Source organism: Oncorhynchus kisutch, linkage group LG7, assembly GCF_002021735.2.
Source record: "Oncorhynchus kisutch isolate 150728-3 linkage group LG7, Okis_V2, whole genome shotgun sequence".
NCBI lineage: Eukaryota > Metazoa > Chordata > Actinopteri > Salmoniformes > Salmonidae > Oncorhynchus > Oncorhynchus kisutch.
The window spans coordinates 52584667-52610902 of record NC_034180.2 but is presented as its reverse complement, the minus strand read 5'-3'; the positions used below and the strand labels follow the sequence as shown (position 1 = coordinate 52610902).

The 26236-nt window shown below is 41.9% G+C and overlaps 4 protein-coding genes across 6 annotated transcripts; 2 read left to right on the top strand and 2 right to left on the bottom strand.

The window, feature by feature from the left end:
• Window positions 1-316: 316 nt before the first annotated feature.
• Window positions 317-2892, bottom strand: LOC109894730 (uncharacterized). Of its 2 annotated transcripts, XM_031829316.1 has the most exons (5): window positions 2731-2892; window positions 2388-2402; window positions 1229-2278; window positions 914-982; window positions 317-782 (listed from the first exon to the last, which is right to left on the bottom strand). In XM_031829316.1, exons 3-5 carry the CDS (start codon window positions 2254-2256, stop codon window positions 713-715), a joined length of 1167 nt encoding a protein of 388 aa, XP_031685176.1. In that variant the 5' UTR covers window positions 2257-2278; window positions 2388-2402; window positions 2731-2892; the 3' UTR covers window positions 317-712. The 2 variants fall into 2 exon arrangements, with proteins under 2 accessions (XP_031685176.1, XP_031685177.1); XM_031829317.1 differs by lacking the exon at window positions 914-982 and having other exon boundaries at window positions 2731-2890.
• Window positions 2893-3112: 220 nt separating this feature from the next.
• gmfb (glia maturation factor, beta) lies at window positions 3113-10365 on the top strand. Its single transcript, XM_020488431.2, has 7 exons — window positions 3113-3231; window positions 4286-4382; window positions 4855-4904; window positions 5055-5104; window positions 6415-6497; window positions 7011-7084; window positions 7384-10365. The coding sequence occupies exons 1-7, from the start codon at window positions 3229-3231 to the stop codon at window positions 7453-7455; spliced, it is 429 nt and encodes a 142-aa protein (XP_020344020.1). The 5' UTR covers window positions 3113-3228; the 3' UTR covers window positions 7456-10365.
• A 188-nt stretch (window positions 10366-10553) lies between these two features.
• Window positions 10554-23589, top strand: cnih1 (cornichon family member 1). Its single transcript, XM_020488433.2, has 5 exons — window positions 10554-10763; window positions 11863-11931; window positions 16010-16122; window positions 20668-20811; window positions 22308-23589. Exons 1-5 carry the CDS (start codon window positions 10683-10685, stop codon window positions 22333-22335), a joined length of 435 nt encoding a protein of 144 aa, XP_020344022.1. The 5' UTR covers window positions 10554-10682; the 3' UTR covers window positions 22336-23589.
• cdkn3 (cyclin dependent kinase inhibitor 3) lies at window positions 22614-26235 on the bottom strand. Of its 2 annotated transcripts, none has more exons than XM_020488432.2 (7): window positions 26117-26235; window positions 25578-25669; window positions 25337-25437; window positions 24796-25018; window positions 24566-24597; window positions 24370-24473; window positions 22614-24174 (listed from the first exon to the last, which is right to left on the bottom strand). In XM_020488432.2, exons 2-7 carry the CDS (start codon window positions 25658-25660, stop codon window positions 24085-24087), a joined length of 633 nt encoding a protein of 210 aa, XP_020344021.1. In that variant the 5' UTR covers window positions 25661-25669; window positions 26117-26235; the 3' UTR covers window positions 22614-24084. The 2 variants fall into 2 exon arrangements, with proteins under 2 accessions (XP_020344021.1, XP_031685175.1); XM_031829315.1 differs by having other exon boundaries at window positions 23250-24174; window positions 25510-25669; window positions 26117-26201.
• Between the last annotated feature and the right edge of the window lies 1 nt (window position 26236).

Here is a 26236-nt window from a genome sequence, read left to right as displayed (position 1 = left end):
GGCCGAGTCTCAACAGGATTAACTGGATAAGTTGAAATTTCCTTCAACCAGTGGTACCAACTGTGTATATATATATATATATACACAGTTGGTATATATTTTAAAAAATATATATATATACCAACTGTGTATATATATATATATATACACAGTTGGTATATATTTAAAAAAATATATATATATACAGGTGGTATATATTAAATTAAATATATATATATACAGCATCACCTCTTGATTAATTTAACTTAACCGGGCATACATCCCAAACGACTTCTTTAAACACTGCGATGCAAAAAATAACTAATAATAATCAGAACACAAGTGATAGAATTCTTTATTTCAAATATTTAAACACAATTGGACATTTTATCAATGCTGGCAAAACACACACGTACAGGACATTTACTACCCAAATGATGTTTGGCTTTTAAATTTTTTATTTTTTTTTTGAAAGTAGCAAATAAATGCTATTATAAAAGACAAGTGTGACTTAATGAAAGTTTAAGAGTGAAATAATATAAAATGTGATGTTTCACAAAAAGCCGAGGCTATGTATTGCACTTGAATGACAGCAAACATTATTGCCCCCCCCCCCTTCCCCTTCCCCCAGGTATTAGCTAGTAAAAACCTCTTCAACCAAATACATGATGCTGCTGCTTTCTTGTAGTTCTTAAACCAAACCACAAGGTGATTTTCTGTGGCTTTGGTGTCCTCATCGGACTGAAAATCTGAAGAGTTCAGTGCTTTCAAAAATGTGGTGGATATGGTATATTATGTCTGGGCTGAAAGACAAGAATACATACGATATTACTGTAAATGATACATTGCAATATTACTGTAAATGATACATTGCGATATTACTGTAAATGATACATTGCGATATTACTGTAAACGTTCTGTTGTTTTGCCTTGCCTTGTCTTTTGCGGTTTGCGCCCTGCAGAAAACACCTCAGACCAGTATAATGTTATTGCAGTGCTGTTTCTAGGAGACAAACACCATTTTTACAGCCCTGTAGCAAATCTCTGATCCACCATCCTGACTGCTGCGCTTAATGTAAGCTTGCGAAATCAGGAAGGTAAAACGAGGCAAGAACCCACCTCCCCCAAAAAAAGAGCCACACCACGTATACAGAGATCCTACAGTGAAGACTAGGACAGAAGTGCACCAGGACGGGAGCAAGCAAGCGAGCAACAACGTGTGGTGTTTTAAAAGCATGTATTTACTCACCGGCATGCCTCCTGGAGCTGCTTGCCCCCCGTATGGTCCCATGGGCCCTGGGTGGCCGGGCTGGGAAGGGAAGCCTCCACCACCGCGAGGACCCCATGATCCAGGGGGGATGGGAGGGAAGGCTCCACCAGGGAAGGTGCCTCCTGCAGGAGAGAAGGCAGCTCCTGGACCTCCAGGCCCATACATCCCCCCACCAGGCTGGGCTCCTGGGTAAGGCACATTGGGGTAGGGTCCTGTTGGTGCTCCGGGGCTAGTTTGGAAGGGTCCAGACGGGTACTGCATGGGGGCTCCAGGGAACTGTCCAGGTGCTCCAGGCCCGGGTGGGTATTGCCCCGGAGCTCCTGGCCCAGCTGGATACTGTCCCGGGGCTCCAGGCCCAGCTGGGTATTGCCCCGGAGCTCCTGGTCCAGCTGGGTACTGTCCCGGGGCTCCAGGCCCAGCTGGGTATTGCCCCGGAGCTCCTGGTCCAGCTGGGTACTGTCCTGGGGCTCCAGGTCCAGCTGGGTACTGTCCCGGGGCTCCAGGTCCAGCTGGGTACTGTCCCTGGGCTCCAGGCCTAGCTGGGTACTGCCCCGGAGCTCCTGGTCCAGCTGGGTACTGTCCTGGGGCTCCAGGTCCAGCTGGGTACTGTCCCGGGGCTCCAGGTCCAGCTGGGTACTGTCCCGGGGCTCCAGGTCCAGCTGGGTACTGTCCCGGGGCTCCAGGCCCAGCTGGGCACTGTCCCGGGGCTCCAGGCCCAGCTGGGTACTGTGCCGGTACCCCTGGGCCGGGTGGGAACCCACCAGGGGCAGAGGGAGCTCCAGGATACTGCCCTGGTGCTCCGGGACCGGAAGAGAAGGGTCCTTGACTTCCAGGGAACTGCCCTGGGGCCCTTGGACCAGACTGTGGCCCCCCAGGGAATCCCCCAGGAGCAGAGGGCTGTGTGGGGGCTCCGGGGGCCGCACCAGGCCATCCTGGGTTAGTGGGCGGAGGGGCGTTGGGGGCGGCTGGGTTGGGGTTAGCCGCTTTCTCAGCTTGGCCCGGGACATCGTCAGCTATGGCATCTGCCAGCTACATACAAGAAAAACAGGGAGGTTGCTAACATGATCTTCACCAACACATTTATCATCTTAAAACAGGCCTTGATAATAAACGTGATTAATAAAAGTAGCTAACTCACCGAGAAATCCATGTCCTGAAAGGTAATGGGGGGTAAAGTTGTTAGGTCTGAAGCATAACCTATTATAGCCTATTAGCTACTTTAGTTATAACAGCCTGAAGTAAATAGCAACATAGTTAAGATATCACAAGCTACCTATAAACTTTAAATTAAACTGGATTGCAGGCTGGTTAGTGTTGTTCACGTGTAGAAAGCTAGCTGGCTCGATGTACAGCTAACATGATCTAACATTAGCTAGCAAACATTAGCCAGCTACCAACTGATTCTACATGTTTATGCTGCTCAAACGATCAAAGTACAATAAAGAAATGTTTTTAAAGTATGTTAGGCTTTTCAACATTACCTCGACAAAAGAGGGACGTCTTTAACAAATTCTAAAGTTAGAAACAACAAGAATTTGCCAGTTGAGAGATAAAAATTTAAAATAATACTGTACAAAAAACTCATGGAATAAAGGAAGTGTACAGTCTGCACTCGCGCCTAGAATATGACGTCAACATTGGGCGGAAGGAAACGGGGTTGGAACCGAATGGGTACGTTCCAGAGTCACAGACATTTTTCTTAGATTACAGTCCGGCAAAGGAAGATGACAAAACATTTTTAAAAATATATATATATATAAAATAATATCTTACCCTTTCTCTCTCAACTTTATATGAGTAAAAATCAACTAGTATGATGTGATACGAAAAAATATTCCCAAATAAATTATTTTATTGTGGGGGCGGGAATTGGTCAGATCAGAGTCACAAGATTATGTGCGGGCGGAAAAAAAAGAGACTGTTCTGTACTGCCCTCCTCCGGTCTAGACAGAACAATTGAGTCTGCGCTTCAGGGAAAAATGGTAAGTTGTTCCTGAGATGGGTTGAAAAACCTTACTAAAATGTATTTAGCCAGGGATTATTTTCAAGTTGCAACCGTTTGAGATCCTCTGTCTGCATAATCGCCTCTTTTTAATTCGAAATGAGTTTCGCTTGTTTTTAATTAAATATGCAGTTGTTCCACCCAGCTCGATGTGATATGCTGCAACATGTCACGATATGAGCATAGATAGATAGCTAGCTAGCTAGCTGGTTAACGGATAACTCCATGCATTGTCTGAGAAAGTTAGCCACATCAAATTCCCGTGTAATTACCCTAGCTACTCGATGAAACTAGCTCATTTCAGATCGTCAAAGTGCATTGACTATTCTATCAGATGTTATGCTCTTTGTGTATAAAATGCATGCCAGCCAGCTATCTAGCTAGATTCGCATTTCCTGTAGTTTTCGAGACCTATCTAGTTAGCTAGCTAAACTTGGCTTCAAGACAAATTAAACTCGGCATTGTCAGGGATGCGCAATCTCTCATATTTGAGAGTACTAAAAATATTTGTATAACCCTGTAGTTGCTAAATCGGTGCACGTCGTTATTTCCTGTTACCTGTCAAATCATATCCAGAGTAGGCCATTGAACAAAGGAATTTAACCCATCGTGAAAAATGATTCAGAAATGTTACGTAAATGAAGATCCCTGCTCATTCCAAGACACATCAATTATCAGGTGTGGCTTGTGGTCAGAACATTGATCGCAAAAATGTATCACAAGTTAATAGAATTTGCAAGTTCAGAGATATATCTTTATATCTAATGACCATCTCAATAATTATTCTGGAGGCTGTCATTAAAAGTTCCCAATCATGTGTAAGAAGGAGCTGATCTCCTTTGAAATGAGACATCATGACAATTCTTATTCCTGGCCCCATATTCATTAAGCATCTCTGAGTAGGAGTGCTGATCTAGGATCAGGTCTCACCCTGTCTACGTAATCGTATTTTATTATCATCAAAAGCATAACTGATTCTAGATCAGCACTCTCAACTCTTGAGAGGCTTTATGAAGGCTTTCCATTACTTCTAGAGTGAATCACTGGTTGTGTGTGACGTTGATGGAGACCTAGTGAAGAAGCTACGGGAATTCCGCTTCCGGAAGGAGACTAACAACGCTGCTATTATCAGTAAGTATCCTCTTAATCACTCATCAGTCAGTATCCTCCTATCATAAATCAGTATCCTCCTAATCATAAATCAGTCAGTATCCTCTTAATCACAAATCAGTCAGTATCCTCTTAATCACAAATCAGTAAGTATCCTCTTAATCACAAATCGGTAAGTATCCTCTAATCATAAATCAGTATCCTTTGACCATAAATCAGTCAGTATCCTCCTAATCATAAATCAGTATCCTCCTAATCATAAATCAGTAAGTATCCTCCTAATCATAAATCAGTCAGTATCCTCCTAATCATAAATCAGTCAGTATCCTCCTAATCATAAAGAATCTAAAGTTGACCGTTTTTTTTTTCTTTTTTCTTCTACATACATATTGTGCTAGGGTCAAGTGCTTGGGAAGGACCAACATATTGACTGTTGAGGAACATTTTTCCTAAATATTTCTTTTTGGGGTGGGGTGTGTTTTCTCTTTCTCAGTGAAGATTGACAAGGACAAGCAGCTTGTCATCCTTGATGAAGAACATGAGGTAAGTTGCCAGATTGGTTATTGTTATGATGACGTCAGTGTTGATACGTGTCTTTATCCACACACCGCTTATAGTGTCTTGTATGATGTAGCGTGAACCTACAGTTGTACAGTACATATTTAACATTGAATACCTTCTCTCTCATTCTAGGATATTTCTCCTGATGATCTGAAGGATGAGCTGCCTGAAAGACAGCCCAGATATCCTTTGATCTATACTGAACAAACAAATATGAACGCAAAAAATTTCAACCATTTTACAGTTCATATAAGGAAATCAGTCAATTGAAATACATTCATTAGGCCCTAATCTTTTTATTTTTATTTAACTTGGCAAGTCAGTTAAGAACAAATTCTTATTTTCAATGACGGCCTAGGAACAGTGGGTTAACTGCCTGTTCAGGGGCAGAACGACAGATTGTCAGCTCGGGGGTTTGAACTTGAAACCTTCCGGTTACTAGTCCAACGCTCTAACCACTAGGCTACCCTGCCGCCTCTACACTCTAACCACTAGGCTACCCTGCCGCCTCTACACTCTAACCACTAGGCTACCCTGCCGCCCAAATCTATGGATTTCACATGACTGGGTAGGGGCACCGCCATGGGTGGGCCTAGGAGGGCATAGGCTTACCCACTGTGGAGCCAGGCACAGCCAATCAGAATTAGTTTTAATTAGAATTAGCTTTATTACAGACATAAATACTCCTCAGTTTCATCAGCTGTCCAGGTGGCTGGTCTCAGATTATCCCCCAGGTTAAGAAGCCAGATGTGGAGGTCCTGGGCTGGCGTGGTTACACGTGGTCTGGGGTTGTGAGGCCGGTTGGACGTTCTGTCAAATTCTCTAAAACAACGTTGGAAGCGTCTTATGGTAGAGAAATTAACTTTAAATTCTCTGGCAACTGCTCTGGTGGAAATTCCTGCAATCAGCATGCCATCTCCCTCAAAATGTAGACATCTGTGGCATTGTGTTGTGTGACAACTGCTCATTTAAGAGTGGCCTTTTATTGTCCCTGGCACAAGGTGCACCTGTGTAAAAAAAAAAAAAAACAAGAGATCATGATGTTTAAATAGCTTCTTGATATGCCACACCTGTCAGATGGATTGAATTATCTTTGGTAAAGGACTATAGGGACGTAAACAAATTCTTCCATTTGACATGAATGCGTGATTTAAAGGGAAATTTACATTTTTTATTTTACCTTTATTTAACTAGGCAAGTCAGTTAAGAACAAATTCTTATTTTCAATGACAGCCTAGGAACAGTGGGTTAACTGCCTGTTCAGGGGCAGAACGACAGATTTGTACCTTGTCAGCTCGGGGGTTTGAACTTGCAACCTTCCGGTTACTAGTCCAACGCTCTTAACCACTAGGCTCCCCTACCTCCTCTACACTCTAACCACTAGGCTACCCTACCTCCTCTACACTCTAACCACTAGGCTACCCTGCCGCCCCAAAGGGTTGAGCACAGTCAAATCTCTCTTATTTTAAAAGTTCTCTTTAACCTTCTGCACATTTGTGGTGTACAGCTACAAGTACGAACATGATGACGGGAGAGTCTCTTACCCTCTCTGTTTCATCTTCTCCAGTCCAGTGGGTAAGATAACATCTGGTCCTCGACATCCCTGTAGCGACTATACCTGTAACAACAGGTGTTGGCCCATTCTTGTAAAAAGAAAGATGAATTCAGTCTGCCATTTTAACCAATGAGGGCATGGTAACTAAGGTTACCTTATTATTATTATTATTATTATTGGATAGTAAAATATGTTTAATTTAATACTTAAAAAAATAACTTTATTTAACCAGGTCGGCTATTTGAGAATAAGTTCTCATTTACATCTGCGACCTGGCCAAGATAAAGCACAGCAGTTCAACACAGAGTTACACATGGAGTCAAACAAACATACAGTCAATAATACAGTAGAAAGTCTATATACAGTTTGTGCAAATGAGGTAAGATAAGGGAGGTAAAGGCAATAAAAAGGCCAATACATGCATATAACGGGTATTACTTTTCCCCGTAGAGAAACATATCATTGTACTTCCTCGTTCTATTTCTCTGGTTTTACCACGTCTTCTATAGTATTATTTTTTTTTTTTCTGTCAGGATGTAAACCCGAGCAACAGATGATGTACGCCGGAAGCAAAAACAAACTGGTGCAAACTGTCCAGTTGACCAAGGTTTGTGTTAACTGTATTTATTTATGCGTCTTTGGCGCTCAATGCTATCTGTATTTATTTATGCGTCTTTGGCGCTCAATGCTATCTGTATATATTTATGCGTCTTTGGCGCTCAATGCTATCTGTATTTATTTAATCAACTAGTACTGAAACACAGCTGCTTCCATAAATATACTAGTATGTGTTCTACATGAAATTGGTTTCAAGATGTTGACTTATTTCTTGTGTAAAAAAAAAAAAGGGGGGGGGGGGGGGGGTCAGTTATCAATCTTCTATCGGCTCTTCCTCATTTCTTCCAGGTGTTTGAGATCAGAAACACGGAGGACCTGACAGAGGAATGGCTGAGAGAGAAGCTGGGCTTCTTCGGTTAAGACCAGGCCATTTTGGTGATCTAATGGACTGAAGGGTTTAGAGGAGGAACGAGACACTTGGAAAGAAAACTACACCATTTCTTACGTTTCCCTTTCCCCCCATTTCCCTCCTCCGATGTACCTATTCCCAACACCCCCCTCCTCCTCAACATGTGCCAGTTTCCTGTGTCCTTAATGAAATTAACACTACCACTCCTTCTGAGATGGACAGAGCTTTCCTTGTCCTACACCAGCAAAATTCAAGGGAAATTGAAAGGAATTTGTCACGGTGGCAATTTCATTTGAGTTTCGCTCGTTTAGTAATAATTCATAATTATGACCTGATAGATTTAGATTCTAACCACTTTTTATTTTATTTTACTGGAACCAAAAGGATAGTTCTGATAGTAAGAGGTGATCTGTGATTTGGGGAGCTGTTTAATTTTTTTTGATGAAGTCATAAATATATGACTTGTGGGAGGGACGCTGGGTTGTGAAGATACAATACTGCTTTGATTCTTCTTTATACATTTTCAAGATGGAAGTGCCTCCAGGCTTGAAGCACTTTTGACCTTAAAATCACACAATCATAGCTATTAATTTTACATCCAAATTCAATGTATCTTTGACTATGTTGTGTGTACTTTCTCCCTCTGCTTGGAAAGGTAGATCAGTATAAAGAAATACATTCATTTCTTACAACATTCACTCACTGATTGAAGTTTATATGACAACATATGACAACAAAGAATATTAATCCAAATTACAATACTAAAAAAAAAGACAGCTAAAAATACAATTCACCATCTTGTTTCTGGATCTATATATTCTTATTGCAGTTGATCCCCTGGGAAAAGGAATCATTGATGCTCTTGGTTGATAAGTAACATTTTAAGAGCCTGCAGCTAACTTCCTTGAGAGTGTTTCTGAGTGACACAAAGGACAGTTGGTTATCTCTGTTCATCTTTGTTTTAGAGTAGAATCATTGTGATTCTCAGTGAGACTTTGCAGTGAGGTCATGGTACACTATTCCCTACATAGTGCACTACTTTTGGTCATGCACTATATATGAAATAGGGTGCCATTTGGGACAGAGTTTTACCATTGAACTGTGTCCTTCAAAGTGGAGCACCTGTTTCACCTACACAGATTTTCATTGATACATTCATGAAAGAAATCTCGTGTTTTGATTTATACCCTGATGAAGACAGCTTGTCTGTCGAAACGTTGGACATAAAACATTTTTTTGCATCTGAGCTGGAGTTTGCGGCTCCTTTATTATCTTATTTAAAGTGTTCCACTCCGCGAGCCAGCACCTCGCCTAAATAGGTGTGCGTTACTTTCGCGGCGTGAAGATTCTTGAAAGAAACCTCGTGTTTGATTCAGGACCAGTTTGTCAGATGTAGATTAATCATCCTAGTCCTGAACTAGAAAGCGATTTTTCAATAGAGACTCAGTTAATGTGTGTCTGGGGAAACCGACCCTAGAAACATCAGGTTGTGTCCCAACCTTGGACAGATGTGAATAAACTGGGAGATTAGAGAATCATCTTTTTGCCTTTTTAAATCTTTTATTTTAGCAGGCGTTAAAAAAAAAATGAAACTTGAAGAGCCTGTTTCCTGGGCACAAAGTAAGGCTAGTCCTGGACATTAAAAAAACAAACCGTTTTGCCCATTGAACATGCCTGTTAGTCCAGGACAAATCTTAATCTACAGTATGTTTGAGAAACCGCCCTAAAAATATAGTGTAATACATTTAAACCGGTAATATGCCTTAAGGCTGTCTCTCTTTCCATCAGAGTATTCTTCTGAAGAACAGATTTAAAATGTAAACAAACAATGTGTACATCCCAAGTTACACTCTCCCCCCCCCCTGTATTGTGCACTATGGGTCCATGGGACTGTGGTCAAAAGTAGTGCACTATAAGAAGGGAATAGGGTGCCATTTGGGATGTACATTATGACATGTCTTCCCATCTGCTGAAACGTGACATTGAAAAGCAAAAATAAGACTACAGCTTTAAACATCGCCTCATAGTCCGTATATCTGAACTGTACTGGAACATTCCTGTTTTTACTCTGAATTGTGCAATCGGCTGGTGTCGGTCGATGTGAAAAATGAAAATGCTTAATAATCTGTTCTAAAAAAATATATATATAACTTTGATGTGGTAAGCTACTTTCATATACAAGTGCATATGCTTTCGTCAGTGTGTCTTTTGTCCCGACAGTTTGCGTTATGACAACAACAACAAAAAAACTATCCCAAACAAACCTTCAATATGCAGTATGTACTGCATGTTCTTTGTTCTACACCGTGAATGTATCCTCCAATAATGATTTAAAAAATTGGCGTACTTTAGTTGACACAAGCACTAATATAGGGAACATGCATGCAAATGGCAATCCAAGTGGGAAATTGCTGACAGTGTGTTAAGGTTAAACACTACAGTAGTTTGATAATTATCAACATGTTTTGTTTTTTTGTTGATAATATGGAGTGTATTCCAAATGGCACACTATTCCCTTTTTATAGTGTACTTCTTAGTCCTATGGTTTTATAGTGCACTTCTTAGTCCTATGCTTTTATAGTGCACTATGAAGGGAATAGGCTGACATTTGGAACTGATACATGGAGATAATCCGCCTTGGGAAGAATTCTTCAACATGCATTCATGAATAAGATATAGCTATATCCTTGTAAAATCATGTGGCTTATTAAGTGTCTTGATCGCTCTGAATTGATGTATTTTTCCTATAATAGTTCTGTACTTTCTCAGATCAACAGCTTTTATTACATTTTTTCTTAACCAAAACAGCGTCTCAAACATGTCACATATTCAGCTACCCAATGGTGTGAGTGAAACTTGTGAAATATTTGTATTTTTCCATGCTTTATACACTTGTCCCAATAAAACAAAACTAAAATATGTTTAATGTTGTTGCCTGCATTTAATATCCAAAATCACCTTGTTGAATCTCTTACGTGTGTCTAGTTATAATATATGTCCGATTATAATATGGCAATTCATTACATAAAACTGTTTTTCAGGGTGAGGGGGTCTCAAATGCTTATTCTTTCGTGAAACTCCCATGTGTTGCCAAAATCGCGCCTGTCGCGACACTGTGGAACGCATCCGGAAGTAGGGGAAATATGTGCGCATACTCTGTTTCTCCTTCCTTCCTGTCTGGCGTTCCTCTGCAGTCACAGCGTTCTGTAGTTTCTGTGTCAAGCTACACAACACAAAAATGGCGTTCACATTCGCGGCCTTTTGTTACATGCTTGCTCTATTGCTTACGGCCGCTCTTATTTTCTTCGCCATTTGGCACGTAAGTATAATGATGTCTTAATCAAACGGTATGATTTGAAAGTGAATGTAGGTATTATATAGAGAGAATGTTTTGTTCTAAACTAGTGGCAAACGGGCTTTTGGCACCCTAACCAAGAATGAATGGCACACACACCAATTCGTGTTGTTGGACCGAAAATACTCATTCGTTTATGTCCACGACCAGAATATGTGTCCTAACTAGCTATCCAGAAACAAATGGGTAACTATTTATTTTACTCGAAATATTAAAACATACAATACGTAGCTAGCCACCCGTTAGCATTTAGCTAACTTTGAATGGTAACATCAGCGTATGATTGCTATAGCTAACGGTAGCTTCCTAGCTATATGGAGGTATCTAAATAGGGTGTAACATTAGTTGGCGAAATAAGATAAGCTAATACACTAATTAACCGGGGGCCTCGTCGAAACATGACAATCCTCTGACTTGATTAGTGCCATTTTCCATGTTTTCTGTTTGTCCCAGTCTTCCAGATTCTATACTTTCTATTTCTTCTCGGATAATAACTCGCTTTCGATGCCTCTGAAGTCTCCTGAGTTAGACTGTTATTGGGATACCAGTTATTAATCCACATGCCTGCATAATGTATTAGTCCCTGTGCTGGCTGTTGTTGTAGCTATTAACGTTAGCTAGTGCTTGAGGACGTTGTAAACAAACACTGTAGTACAACAGTATCTTCCTGGGGATATATGTTCTCTAATTTCTACAAAGCTCATTTCTCCTCACTGTTAATGACCACAGTGGACGTGTCCTAATACCCATAAAACCTAGCGGTCGAACAGGGAAATGGTTCCAATCGTTTTTCCACGATTCATTTTTCCCCTTTGGGAATTTTTAGAAACATAAAATAAGGCCTGTGTTTCATATAGGCCTACTTTTGCGTGATGTATTGATAACCGTGTAAAACTCTCTCGGACAATGTTGATTTTTAACTATATTTGACTATTTACGTTCACATTCAAAAAAAATGCCAATCTTGATGATTTGCAATCGTTGTTTATGTTCAATGATGCAGTTGTCTCTGTCATACAAGATGTGGGATGAAGTCGTTTACTTAAACATTCTTTCTCTACAGATCATTGCATTTGATGAACTGAAGACTGATTACAAGAATCCCATTGATCAATGTAACACTTTGAATCCGGTAAGTAAAACATGTATGGTTGTAGGTGACATCTTTCTCCTAGCTTCTTTGACCGCATACTGATTTGCTTTCTATAATGTATGTATGTAGTAGGATGGATGAGGTTACGGCCTAGTAGTCACACTGAGGAGGGATGAGGTTACGGCCTAGTAGTCACACTAAGGATGGATGAGGTTACTACGGCCTAGTAGTCACACTAAGGATGGATGGATGAGGTTACGGCCTAGTAGTCACACTAAGGAGGGATTAGGTTACTACGGCCTAGTAGTCACACTAAGGATGGATGAGGTTACGGCCTAGTAGTCACACTGAGGATGGATTAGGTTGCGGCCTAGTATTCACACTAAGGAGGGATGAGGTTATGGCCTAGTAGTCACACTAAGGGATTTCTCTGCTGTTATGCTTAATTCTAACCTGAGTATCTGACTGTTAATCTACAGTGATCTTGTCAGTTGTCAAACTCTAACATTTTTTTTTTATCTACAATTTTTATCGGCATAAAGACAGTTGAAAAGGTCAAAAAGATTAAAAGAGTCAAAATTGCGTTGAAGGTTTGTACCAATCTTCGATTTAAAATGCCAGTTCAAGTTCAGTCTCCAGTCTGTCATTCTGCACGGGGGGGGGGTGTTTGCAAATGTCTTTTCAGTGAACAATTCTCAAAATAGTTGCCCTCATTGGACTAATTTACATCAGGGTTATGGATTGGAGTCTCAGCTTTCTGTGCTGATTGATATTACAAAATGACTTAGCATAGCCAAACCGGCTCAACGCAGTTTATAGGATGTTGTTAGACCCTGACTCGGTCGAACATCCTCAAGAGTTGAGTCCGATTTTTTATTTTACCTTTTATTTAACTAGGCAAGTCAGTTAAAGAACACATTCTTATTTTCAATGACAGCCTAGGAACTGTGGGTTACCTGCCTGTTCAGGGGCAGAACGACAGATTTGTACCTTGTCAGCTCGGGGGTTTGAACTTGGAACCTTCCGGTTACTAGTCCAACGCTCTAACCACTAGGCTACCCTGCCGCCCCCGATGAAGTTCAACGGTCAGTTTCCATTTCTACTTTTCTTGTTTTGTTCTTTCTCGTGCCTGAGCCAGTAGCATAGCAGTAATGTACACATGTTACTACGTTGCATTGCTTCCTGAGTTGTGTGCCTTCTGTATCACCCAGCCCATTTCCCCCTGTGAGATATATAGATCCTTCGTGATTGGAGAGTACAGTAGCTTATAGCATAGACTTCATTTCAACCACTTTTAACAGGCTGCTATGTTTCTATGTCTGTAACTGGCTCTTCACTGCTTCAGATATCAAAGCATAAGGAAATGGGGGGGGGGGAACTGGTCCGAAACGTGTTTGCGTACACTTTCATTTAAAATTATTTTTAAGCTTGTATCCCAAAAACAGGCACTCTATTCCCTATTTAGTGCACTACTTTTGACCAGGGCCACCATAGGGAGTAGGGATGCCATTCAGGACGCTCACCAAGAGGGGCCTTGGTCTGTAGGAAGTGTAGTTTATTTGTATTACACTGAAAGAGGTGTTCTTCAAACGCATTGGGATGTGTGGAAGACGCATCAATGCAGACACCAATGTTATTGACCTGTATAGCACTACGTGCCAAGGTTAACTGAAAAGACTTGCAAATGCTCAGAACATGCATGAATCTATACAACCTACCCTTTGTCTCCATATAGTGCTGTCATAAGGATACGTCTGTAATATCCCTAATATTAAAATGACCTATTTATTCACTAGTTGGCTGAGGATTTAATGGGAATACTATTTTATTTTTATTTATTTTCCCCAAGGAGAGATTTTAAGTAGGGCCAAGCCTACATTCTAATAGGTTAGGATATAATTCAATATTTAAAGAGGGAGTATTGTAGTTTCACTGACGGGTCTCCCGACAGTTTAACATGGATTTTGTGTGGACAGTGACAGGAGGCTCCTTAAACCAGACTGGTTAATCTGTGTTGTATTGCTGTGGATCTCTGGACTGGTTAATCTTTGTTGTTACTGTGGTTCTCTGGACTGGTTAATATGTGTTGTATTGCTGTGGATCTCTGGACTGGTTAATATGTGTTGTATTGCTGTGGATCTCTGGACTGGTTAATATGTGTTGTTACTGTGGATCTCTGGACTGGTTAATCTGTGTTGTGTTACCGTGGATCTCTGGACTGGTTAATCTGTGTTGTGTTACTCTGGCCTGGATCATTCAGACCTGTTGTTGTACCACAACCCTACTGCCTTTGTATGCCTTAACTAGTCCAAGGTTGCCAGTTTGTTTTTTAAAGCAGCGTTATAAGAATCAATTCTAAATTGTCAAAATAAAGTAGTGCTGTAAAATGCAGAGTTTTTTTTTTATCCCCAATTGCTTGACCGTCATGCTTTCTAGACTAGCGTTTTGAGTTTAATAGTTGTTTGTAAACACAACGACAGTATATTTTACTAGACTTTGGCTCAAGCCTATATATGGTCACCTGGGGGGGTTTTGGAACAGATGGCTGTAGTATCTAACACCCTCTAGATCAACATTTTGTAGGAATCACTGATTTGAATAGTAAAGACGGGTGGAGTTAACTTACATAAAACATGAATTAATCTAGGTATATAGGGTGAATCCAAAATGGAATCCTATTCCCCATGTAGTGCACCACTTTAGACCAGGGCCCTCGTCAAAAGTAAGGCACTATGTAGGGAATAGAGTGCGATTTGGGTTTTCATCCTAATCTCTAGTTCTGTTCAAGATGGGCGCCGCATCACAGACCTGCAGATTTTAGTTCACGGGTTTAATCTTAAGTAATCAAATTTGCCCTTAATATTTCCGTTTTCTCCTATGGGCAACGTCATATAGCTTGTGTCCCAAAGGGGCACCCTATTCCCTATGTAGTGCACTACTTTTGACCAGGGTCCCTATAGGAAATAGGGTTCCGTCTCCTTCCACATGTTTTAAATGTAGCAGTGCAGGGATAAAACCCACTGTGTCCACCCCCTCCCACCCCACCCCCCTTCCATCTGTGGGCAGTGGCGGGTCATCCTGAACCACCCCTCCTTGATCAAATGCATGGCTTCCATGTAGTGATTCCATCTGCCCCCCCCCTCCTCCTCCTCACAAGCCAGAGCCTACACCAGATGACATCACAGTAGCCCTGTCCTGCCCTATGGGACAGACAGGATCACTCACCCCTGCGTCCCCAAAAGGCACCCTATGCCCTACATTGTGCGCTACTTTTGACCAGGCCAGGGCCCATAGATTAACCATAGGGCTTTGTTCTTAAAGTAGTGCACTTTTTTTTTTGTTAAATAGGGAATAGGGTGCCATTTGGATGCAGCCTAGGTGTGAGTTGATTCCTCCGGCCCTGGTGTCCTCTCTCTGGTCCAAACGTATATGATATGATGCATGTCTCACATGGTATGTCTCTTGGTAGTGCATGAATGGTGAAAGGTGCGTTCTGTTCTCTGCCCTGCCAACCACCCCCAAGGTCTTGTGCAATGAGCATCTACTGTATGATGTAATGTAAACGTGTGTTAAAATCATCAACAATGTGTGTGCTGAGGGGGGGGGGGGAAACTGTTTCTTCAAAATGTTGATGAAATCTGACTGTTAGTTCCTGTTCATGGTGTCCTGTGCATTTTATTGTTCTGTTGTAATTATAAAGTGTAAAACAGAGATTGAGATGTCTACTTACTGATTTATTGGTTGTATTCTACAGTCTATTTCAGTTTATAATGAGTCAGTTTAATTTCTGAAATCTGAAGACCGGTCTGAGGCAGCATTCAGTGACTCCTCCTGACTCTTGTCCAGTCTGTAGAATGGTCTGAGGCAGCCTTCAGAGACTCCTCTTGTCCAATCTGTAAAATGGTCTGAGGCAGCCTTCAGAGACTCCTCCTGACTCTTGTCCAGTCTGTAGAATGGTCTGAGGCAGCCTTCAGAGACTCCTCTTGTCCAATCTGTAAAATGGTCTGAGGCAGCCTTCAGAGACTCCTCCTGACTCTTGTCTTGTTCATATGACTCCCTCAGTATAAGGCTAATAATGTGTTGTTTACTAATGTTGTTGTTTACATGCTCCTCCCAGCTCGTACTCCCGGAGTATCTCATCCATGTGTTCTTCTGTGTGATGTTCCTGTGTGCTGCTGAGTGGCTCACCCTAGGCCTCAACATGCCACTGCTGGCCTACCACGTCTGGAGGTACGTACACATCTAGAACAATCTTGACTTTGACCTGGATTCAACCCATGGAGTGCTGTTGACCAATGTTTTTTTTTTTTTTTAAAGGCAATGTTTCCGCGTTAGCATATCACATTAATGGTAAATGCTGCAGATGTCAACTCAATCTGAAATTCACCTTTAAATGTCGAGCGCGCTCTAACGCTGGATCAGATTGAGTCTAAGCCTTCCATTAAAACGTTCTAACCCTTAGATAGTCCCGCTGCAACGTTGACCCTTACAACTGCTATTTTTCTTTTTATTTAAACGATTTGTTGATTTAATCTCGACCTGGGTGACTGATTTCTGCTTTGGTTAATGCTCCCGTTTGTAATACTGCCTTTTGGTGTTTAGTAATGTTTCTACAGAAACCAGTGTAGTTGACTTAGCTGTGTTCAGCTTGGTTTCTATGTGTCCTGTTTCAATGCTGGAATGCAGAAATACTTCATATTCTTCCCCCTATAAGTAAATGTTTCAAATCAAATCAAATTTTTTTATATAGCCCTTCGTACATCAGCTGATATTTAAAAAAAATTAAATGTAACCTTTATTTTACTAGGCAAGTCAGTTAAGAACAAATTCTTATTTTCAATGACGGCCTAGGAACAGTGGGTTAACTGCCTGTTCAGGGGCAGAACTACAGATTTGTACCTTTGTCAGCTCGGGGATTCGAACTTGCAAACTAGTCCATCGCTCTAACCACTAGGCTACCCTGCCGCCTCTACACTCTAACCACTAGGCTACCCTGCCGCCTCTACACTCTAACCACTAGGCTACCCTGCCACCTCTACACTCTAACCACTAGGCTACCCTGCCGCCTCTACACTCTAACCACTAGGCTACCCTGCCGCCTCTACACTCTAACCACTAGGCTACCCTGCCACCTCTACACTCTAACCACTAGGCTACCCTGCCGCCTCTACACTCTAACCACTAGGCTACCCTACCTCCTCTACACTCTAACCACTAGGCTACCCTGCCGCCTCTACACTCTAACCACTAGGCTACCCTGCCACCTCTACACTCTAACCACTAGGCTACCCTGCCGCCTCTACACTCTAACCACTAGGCTACCCTGCCGCCTCTACACTCTAACCACTAGGCTACCCTGCCACCTCTACACTCTAACCACTAGGCTACCCTGCCGCCTCTACACTCTAACCACTAGGCTACCCTACCTCCTCTACACTCTAACCACTAGGCTACCCTGCCTCCTCTACACTCTAACCACTAGGCTACCCTACCTCCTCTACACTCTAACCACTAGGCTACCCTACCTCCTCTACACTCTAACCACTAGGCTACCCTACCTCCTCTACACTCTAACCACTAGGCTACCCTACCTCCTCTACACTCTAACCACTAGGCTACCCTACCTCCTCTACACTCTAACCACTAGGCTACCCTGCCTCCTCTACACTCTAACCACTAGGCTACCCTGCCACCTCTACACTCTAACCACTAGGCTACCCTGCCTCCTCTACACTCTAACCACTAGGCTACCCTGCCGCCTCTACACTCTAACCACTAGGCTACCCTGCCACCTCTACACTCTAACCACTAGGCTACCCTGCCACCTCTACACTCTAACCACTAGGCTACCCTGCCGCCTCTACACTCTAACCACTAGGCTACCCTGCCACCTCTACACTCTAACCACTAGGCTACCCTACCTCCTCTACACTCTAACCACTAGGCTACCCTGCCACCTCTACACTCTAACCACTAGGCTACCCTGCCGCCTCTACACTCTAACCACTAGGCTACCCTGCCGCCTCTACACTCTAACCACTAGGCTACCCTGCCACCTCTACACTCTAACCACTAGGCTACCCTGCCTCCTCTACACTCTAACCACTAGGCTACCCTGCCTCCTCTACACTCTAACCACTAGGCTACCCTGCCTCCTCTACACTCTAACCACTAGGCTACCCTGCCCCCTCTACACTCTAACCACTAGGCTACCCTGCCGCCTCTACACTCTAACCACTAGGCTACCCTGCCACCTCTACACTCTAACCACTAGGCTACCCTGCCACCTCTACACTCTAACCACTAGGCTACCCTGCCACCTCTACACTCTAACCACTAGGCTACCCTACCACCTCTACACTCTAACCACTAGGCTACCCTACCTCCTCTACACTCTAACCACTAGGCTACCCTACCTCCTCTACACTCTAACCACTAGGCTACCCTACCTCCTCTACACTCTAACCACTAGGCTACCCTACCTCCTCTACACTCTAACCACTAGGCTACCCTGCCGCCTCTACACTCTAACCACTAGGCTACCCTGCCTCCTCTACACTCTAACCACTAGGCTACCCTGCCGCCTCTACACTCTAACCACTAGGCTACCCTGCCACCTCTACACTCTAACCACTAGGCTACCCTGCCTCCTCTACACTCTAACCACTAGGCTACCCTGCCTCTACACTCTAACCACTAGGCTACCCTACCACCTCTACACTCTAACCACTAGGCTACCCTGCCTCTACACTCTAACCACTAGGCTACCCTACCACCTCTACACTCTAACCACTAGGCTACCCTGCCGCCTCTACACTCTAACCACTAGGCTACCCTACCTCCTCTACACTCTAACCACTAGGCTACCCTGCCTCCTCTACACTCTAACCACTAGGCTACCCTGCCACCTCTACACTCTAACCACTAGGCTACCCTGCCGCCTCTACACTCTAACCACTAGGCTACCCTGCCGCCTCTACACTCTAACCACTAGGCTACCCTACCTCCTCTACACTCTAACCACTAGGCTACCCTACCTCCTCTACACTCTAACCACTAGGCTACCCTGCCGCCTCTACACTCTAACCACTAGGCTACCCTGCCGCCTCTACACTCTAACCACTAGGCTACCCTACCTCCTCTACACTCTAACCACTAGGCTACCCTGCCGGCCCAGATCTCAAAGTGCTGTACAGAAACCCAGCCTAAAACCCCAAACAGCAAGCAATGCAGGTGTAGAAGCACGGTGGCTAGGAAAAACTCCCTAGAAAGGCCAGAACCTAGGAAGAAACCTAGAGAGGAACCAGGCTATGTGGGGTGGCCAGTCCTCTTCTGGCTGTGCCGGGTGGAGATTATAACAGAACATGACCAAGATGTTCATAAATGACCATAAATGTTTAATGTGTTCCTTTAGTTATGAGTAAATAGCTGTGTTTGAATACCCATACTAACATACTGTATACTACACACTTAATGAGGATATACTATTAGTTCATTTTAGTATACTGTAAACAAACAGTATCCATTCAGTTGAGTGTACTAGCACTAAGTCTGTCTACCGGAAGTTGATACTGTTGCTATGCAATCTCTTGCTATCTTTTTAGCATCAAATTACTAGCTATACATTTTATGACCTTGGGTGTCTTTTGTAAATGCAGTCTGAAGTGCCAGAGTGTGCTCTGGGCATTTGTAAATTGTTTGTCCGTTCCCTCTCGGCGAGAGACTAGCTACTTCCAGACACAAATGACCATTCATTCAACCTCTCTAGCAGAGCTGGTTAGGCTGTTTTAATATCATCCAGATCGTTGGTGACGAACTGCTGCTGCAGGCAACAATTTAATTCTGCTTTTTTTGTTGACGTTTACCGACACCAGCCATTCAACTGGTGTCGCACGTTCGTAAATTCGTCAGTTATTCTGCGTTCTGGCACACTAAGGCGAAAGTGGTCTGAAATCAGAGTAGATAGCCAGAGCTAATTTATGTCCATTGAGAAAGCACAACGACTATACCACTTAGCCTAGAATGACTTGAATAATCACGTCAATGAACTTTGGGTAATTAGTTAGGTATCATCTAGTTAATATAAGGGCAAGTTCCATCTTTTAGTAGCTTCTACACCTGCATTGCTTGCTGTTTTGGGGTTTTAGGCTGGGTTTCTGTACAGCACTTTGAGATATCAGCTGATGTTAGAAGGGCTATATTAATACATTTGATTTGGATTTAGTAGCCAATTAGCGTTAGCTAGCTAGCTAACATACAGCTACATACTGCTGTAATGATATGCTATGCGTAAGGATAGCGTAGGCAAAAAAAAATGTCCGCCAACATAACGTGTAGCTTAACTTATTTGAAAAGTAATTACTTTATTACACTGCTCAACCTTTGTCATTAGTTAAAGCAATGAATTTGTATCCGCTCTCGTCGGACTTCGGCTTCATATTTTCCGCCATTTTCTTCAATTCTGAAACGTTATGAAGCCACGCCCATTTTCTGAAGAATTGCATGATGGGCCCTAAAAGCATGGAAATCGTGTCCAACTGTTTGTATACTTTGTATTTTGGCGAATGTAGTACGACATCTGGGAACTTTTAGCATACTATCTATACCATGACCAAAAAAGCATACTACGTACTCAAATTGCATCACAAATAGTGCTGTTTATATGAGTATTCGAACACAGCTAATGTCTTGTGTTTTCATGCAGGTATACGAGTCAAATGTTTCATATGTCACTAAAGGGTAATCATACATTTTGTCTCATATGTTTTTCTGCAGGTATATGAGCAGGCCGGTGATGAGTGGTCCAGGCCTCTATGATCCAACAACAATCATGAACGCTGACATCCTGGCCTTCTGTCAAAAGGAGGGCTGGTGCAAACTGGCCTTCTACCTCCTCTCCTTCTTTTACTATCTCTATGGGTATGTTATTATCTCTGCCTTCTCTCCTTCTACTATCTCTATGGATATGTTATTATCTCTATCTCTATGGATATGTTATTATCTCTATTTCCTCTACTATCTCTATGGATATGTTATTATCTCTACCTCTACTATCTCTATGGATATGTTATTATCTCTACCTCTATGGATATGTTATTATCTCTACCTCTATGGATATGTTATTGTCTCTACCTCTACTATCTCTACGGATATGTTATTGTCTCTACCTCTACGGGTATGTTATTATCTCTACCTTCTCTATGGGTATGTTATTATCTCTACCACCTCTACTATCTCTACGGGTATGTTATTATCTCTACCATCTCTATGGGTATGTTATTATCTCTACCTTCTCTATGGGTATGTTGTTATCTCTACCATCTCTATGGGTATGTTATTATCTCTACCACCTCTACCTTCTCTATGGGTATGTTATTATCTCTACCTTCTCTATGGGTATGTTATTATCTCTACCTTCTCTATGGGTATGTTATTATCTCTACCTTCTCTATGGGTATGTTATTATCTCTACCTTCTCTATGGGTATGTTATTATCTCTACCTTCTCTATGGGTATGTTATTATCTCTACCTTCTCTATGGGTATGTTATTATCTCTACCTTCTCTATGGGTATGTTATTATCTCTACCTTCTCTATGGGTATGTTATTATCTCTACCTTCTCTATGGGTATGTTATTATCTCTACCTTCTCTATGGGTATGTTATTATCTCTACCTTCTCTATGGGTATGTTATTATCTCTACCTTCTCTATGGGTATGTTATTATCTCTACCTTCTCTATGGGTATGTTATTATCTCTACCTTCTCTATGGGTATGTTATTATCTCTACCTTCTCTATGGGTATGTTATTATCTCTACCTTCTCTATGGGTATGTTATTATCTCTACCTTCTCTATGGGTATGTTATTATCTCTACCTTCTCTATGGGTATGTTATTATCTCTACCTTCTCTATGGGTATGTTATTATCTCTACCACCTCTATGGGTATGTTATTATCTCTACCACCTCTATGGGTATGTTATTATCTCTACCACCTCTATGGGTATGTTATTATCTCTACCACCTCTATGGGTATGTTATTATCTCTACCATCTCTATGGGTATGTTATTATCTCTACCACCTCTATGGGTATGTTATTATCTCTACCACCTCTATGGGTATGTTATCTCTACAACCTCTATGGGTATGTAATATCATCTGCCTATTCAAAGGCTGTCTGGTTTTCCGTTGTTTTCAAGTTGTTACTTGCCATTTATAGTAAATACACGGAAAATCTTAGGATAATTATTTGAAATAGAGAAGATCTAACGAATATCACACCATTAGTCATTTTTGTGTATTTTTTTAATCCAGTCTTCACTCCAGACGATATGCCAGAGAATCAATTTAAACATCCCCAACTTAAAACAAATGCTCTTTATTTTCCTGATGTATTTATTTTCCTCTAACAGGATGATCTACGTGTTGGTGAGCTCTTAGTGGTCAGAGGAATGATCTGCATGTACGAGATGAAACACTGTGGTTTTAGTGGAGAAGCTGAAACCGGGACCTGCAAGGAAGATTATTTACCACAGAGCCATACAAGATGTCTGCCGTTTCAACAGGATGGACTAACCTCCGCTACCCAGAGCAGACATTACTAACTAAACAAACAACATTTCTCCCATTTTTTATTTTTATCTTCAAATTGGGTCACAGCTTTCCTCTCGTTCATAGTTTTAGTCAGTCCACTGAATGCTTTCTGAGAGGAAGACTAACAACGACAGACATTTGGACCCTTTTCCCCCCCATTAGGTGGTTATCTGATGCTTTAAAATTGATTTCAAATAGTTTTTTTGACCCCCCCCCCCCCTACTTTTGACTGTTTACAAATTAGAAGAGATTCTGTTGTGATCAACACCATCAGTTATTCAGAGCTGTGTTGCTTATTATCTAATAAATACTGTATTAAGGATGTGAATTATATGCCAAGCTTGTGAAAATTTATTTTGTGTTGGGGTTGTCATAATTACATGCTTATTCAATTGTAGAATATTAAATACTTTTCTTGCCCAGAGACATTTGAAAACTAGAACTCACCTAAATAGGTGAATGAGTCTAATCTTGATCACCTGATGGAAAATGTGTTGCACAGACAGGGACAATCAGTATGGTTGTCTTATATCAAACACATTTAGTTTAGGTTTACTATGCTTTCTGAAAACTTATCATTCTACTTTTGTGGCCCCTTGTTATACATACTTGCTTTTAAGGGGCGTTTTTGTTTGTAGATGCTAATAGGCTATTTTGATGTGACGCTACAGCAATCCCGAGTAGACATTTCTGAAATGTGTGATCATAAAAACGTAACCATTGAACCTGCTATGTACTCAGAAACAACCAATTCCATCATGTACCTGTTTAGATTTGACTTTATTGAATTGGTTTAAAAATGTATTTCAATTTTGGCTACCAAAAAAATATCCATTTTTATTTATGTCTTTTGCCAAGTTTCACACTCCTATTACATTGTGACAATTTCAGGATTTCTAATCAGGTTGTCTTGATTTGATTTGATTTGCAGGAATTTGACTACTTTCTAAAAAGATAAAGAATATTTATCCCATTGTCTTCTGTAATTGACTTATCCAACCTGTAAAGTCATCAGGAAGTAAATTGATGTGTCACTTTCCTCATGTTCATACTAGAGTAGCTCATTTCACAAAGGAAAATATTAAAATATTTTCAAGGCAATGTTCTGAGAACACATTCATGGTAAGTGCTGCATAGAATCGGGGGGGGGAATAGTCTTTAAAGCGGATTTTCCACAGTACAGATTGAATCTAGACCCAAAATCACAACTAGTGATTGACTCCAAATAAACCTACCCTCATTACACTGATGTGCACCAGATTGGTTTAATTTCCTGGCTCAATGGACAGAGCTGATCTACCATTATGCTGTACAAACATGGAGCTCACGCCTCACAACAGTCCCACGTAATAGAAGCCACTGTATTGGGATTCAAATAGTTCTTTCAAAGTTAATCATAATGTAAAGCAGATATCAGAGCACAGCAACACGATAATCTCTAAAACGTTTAGTTTAAGAATAGGGCTTTAAAAAGTGCTATAAGAGAACACATACAATCATGTCAAACCATCTCTTCTCGAGAGCGGTTAATATTCAATGCTTTTATTACTCCCAATTAATTTAAAAAGGACAGAGTTCAGTTGAAGGGTAATGGTATCACCGCGACACCGATCGCTCTGTTGAGACTGCTTTGGTTTCTTGGTAGGCAGAGTATTTTTCCCGGAACTCATGCAGGAAGTTGTATTGCTGAAAGAGGAAGTTACAGCAACATTATAGAGAATCTGGACAGACAATACATTAGTGGCTCCAAATCTGTTTCTGCTCTCTTGACAACAATGAATTTATGGCTCAGCAATGGAGCTGGCAAGAGCAAAAACAGATCTGGGACCAGGCTTCTACAATAAGAGATTTTTGATAGAAAGATTAGAAGTGTCTCCTCACCTTGACTGTCTGAATGGCCCCACCCCCTCTGTGCTCTCTTAGGATCTCGATGGCTTTGTTGGGAGTCATGGAGACGGACAGTTGAAGCAGCAGACAGGCAGCAACTGTTGAAGACAGTGACACCCGTTCAGAGTCATGTTGTTGAGGCAAAATGACTGACTAGCAAAAAATGTATAATAATAATAATAATTCATACTTAGTCCAGAGCGACCCAGACCTCCATAACAACTGGCGAGAGAAGCACAGAATATATTAGTAGTTAAACACGTGTTCGTTTTGTGAAGACGAACGTGCTACCGGCACTTTAAAACGAACACCCCCCCCCCCCCCCCATCTCAAATATTTTGAGATTGCACTAATAGGGGCTAAAAATTAATGCATCAAGTCAAACGATGAACTTTTATTGCATAACACTTTCGTACTCACTGGATGACAGTCTTCCGGTTGTTGTGTAGGTTGGCTTGCAGTCCATCCAGTATCTGGCAGCACTGCTGCAGATCAGGGGTGCCCCCGTCAGGGAAGGGCAGGTGGTGCACCACGAGCCCCTGCTGCCTGTAGGTCTCCAGCAGGCTAGGCACACGGTACTTATGGAGCTCTCCTCTGGTACAGAACACAAACACATCCTGCACCCCCTGGTTATGCAGCTCACCTGGACAAAGAAGATGTGAAGATACTGTAGGCATGTGGACCAAATGTCCCCCTATTCCCTTATAAAAGAGCATCCATAGGGTAATAGGATGCCGTTTGGGACACAATGTCAACAAGCGGATTCAGAACAACACTAGTCACGTCGGCCTTGACTGCACCGAAAGACAGAGAGAAGATTTACCCCCCCCTCCCTCTAACAATGATTACCCATGATGACAAAGACATAACAGTTCACAACCCATCCAATCTCACCATAGCCCTCTCAGGGGAATTAGCCTACTATTAGGACACTTGATTTCACAGAAATAGGTCAACTTACCAACATCTCTCAGTAAATTTCTTCTGATATCTTTGAATTTGCACCCTGGCAGAGGACATATTCCAAGAAACAGAGAACAATCCACTATGGACAAGGGCAACCTGTCAGGGAGAATGGTTGATCAATGTACTACCAGGTCCGTTAGGCTATGTATAGATACATGGGTCACCTACTTGATCAGTGACATGTGTAACCAGGCCAGTGACCTTTGCCCTGAGTCATGTGTCAGTTAGCAACTTGCCAGGAGATCTGGAAAGGTGTCAGATGCTCTTCACAAATTTCCTCTTCATCAGAGGATGAATCAAACTCACTGGTGGTCCTCATTGTTTCTGGCTGAGGCGGGGTTGGAAGGAAGCTATGTCAGTCACACACATTTTTAAACGACATTAACCGATAGCTAGCTAGTTACTGTAATGACAGAACAAGTAGGTGCACTTGGTCCACTGGCGACCAAACACACACACACACACTCCATGTCTACATGACCGTCTTGGTCAAGTGCTGTTTCAAGTTAACGTTAACTCCTGTAAGATCTCTCATATCTGTGCTAATGTGGAATCGGTGTTAGACATGAATTGTTAGCTAGCTAAATAATAATTTGATATGAATGATACACAAGCTAACGACCTATCTAACGACCTGTCTGACCTAGCTATGGAGTTACCATCGTGCTAGCTAGCTAATGGAAAGCAAATTATTATATATATATTTTTTAATAGCATCGTGAGAACATTGCCTGAAGTTAATCAGAAGCTAAAAAAAATATAAAGACTTTCTTACCAAATACACAATGAATTGACGTTTTTTTTTGTACAAATTTTGACAGAGTTCATGAACGCTTGTCAGCTACGATTTAAAAAAACACCGAGTGTCCAAACCAGCCAATCAGATCCAGGCTCG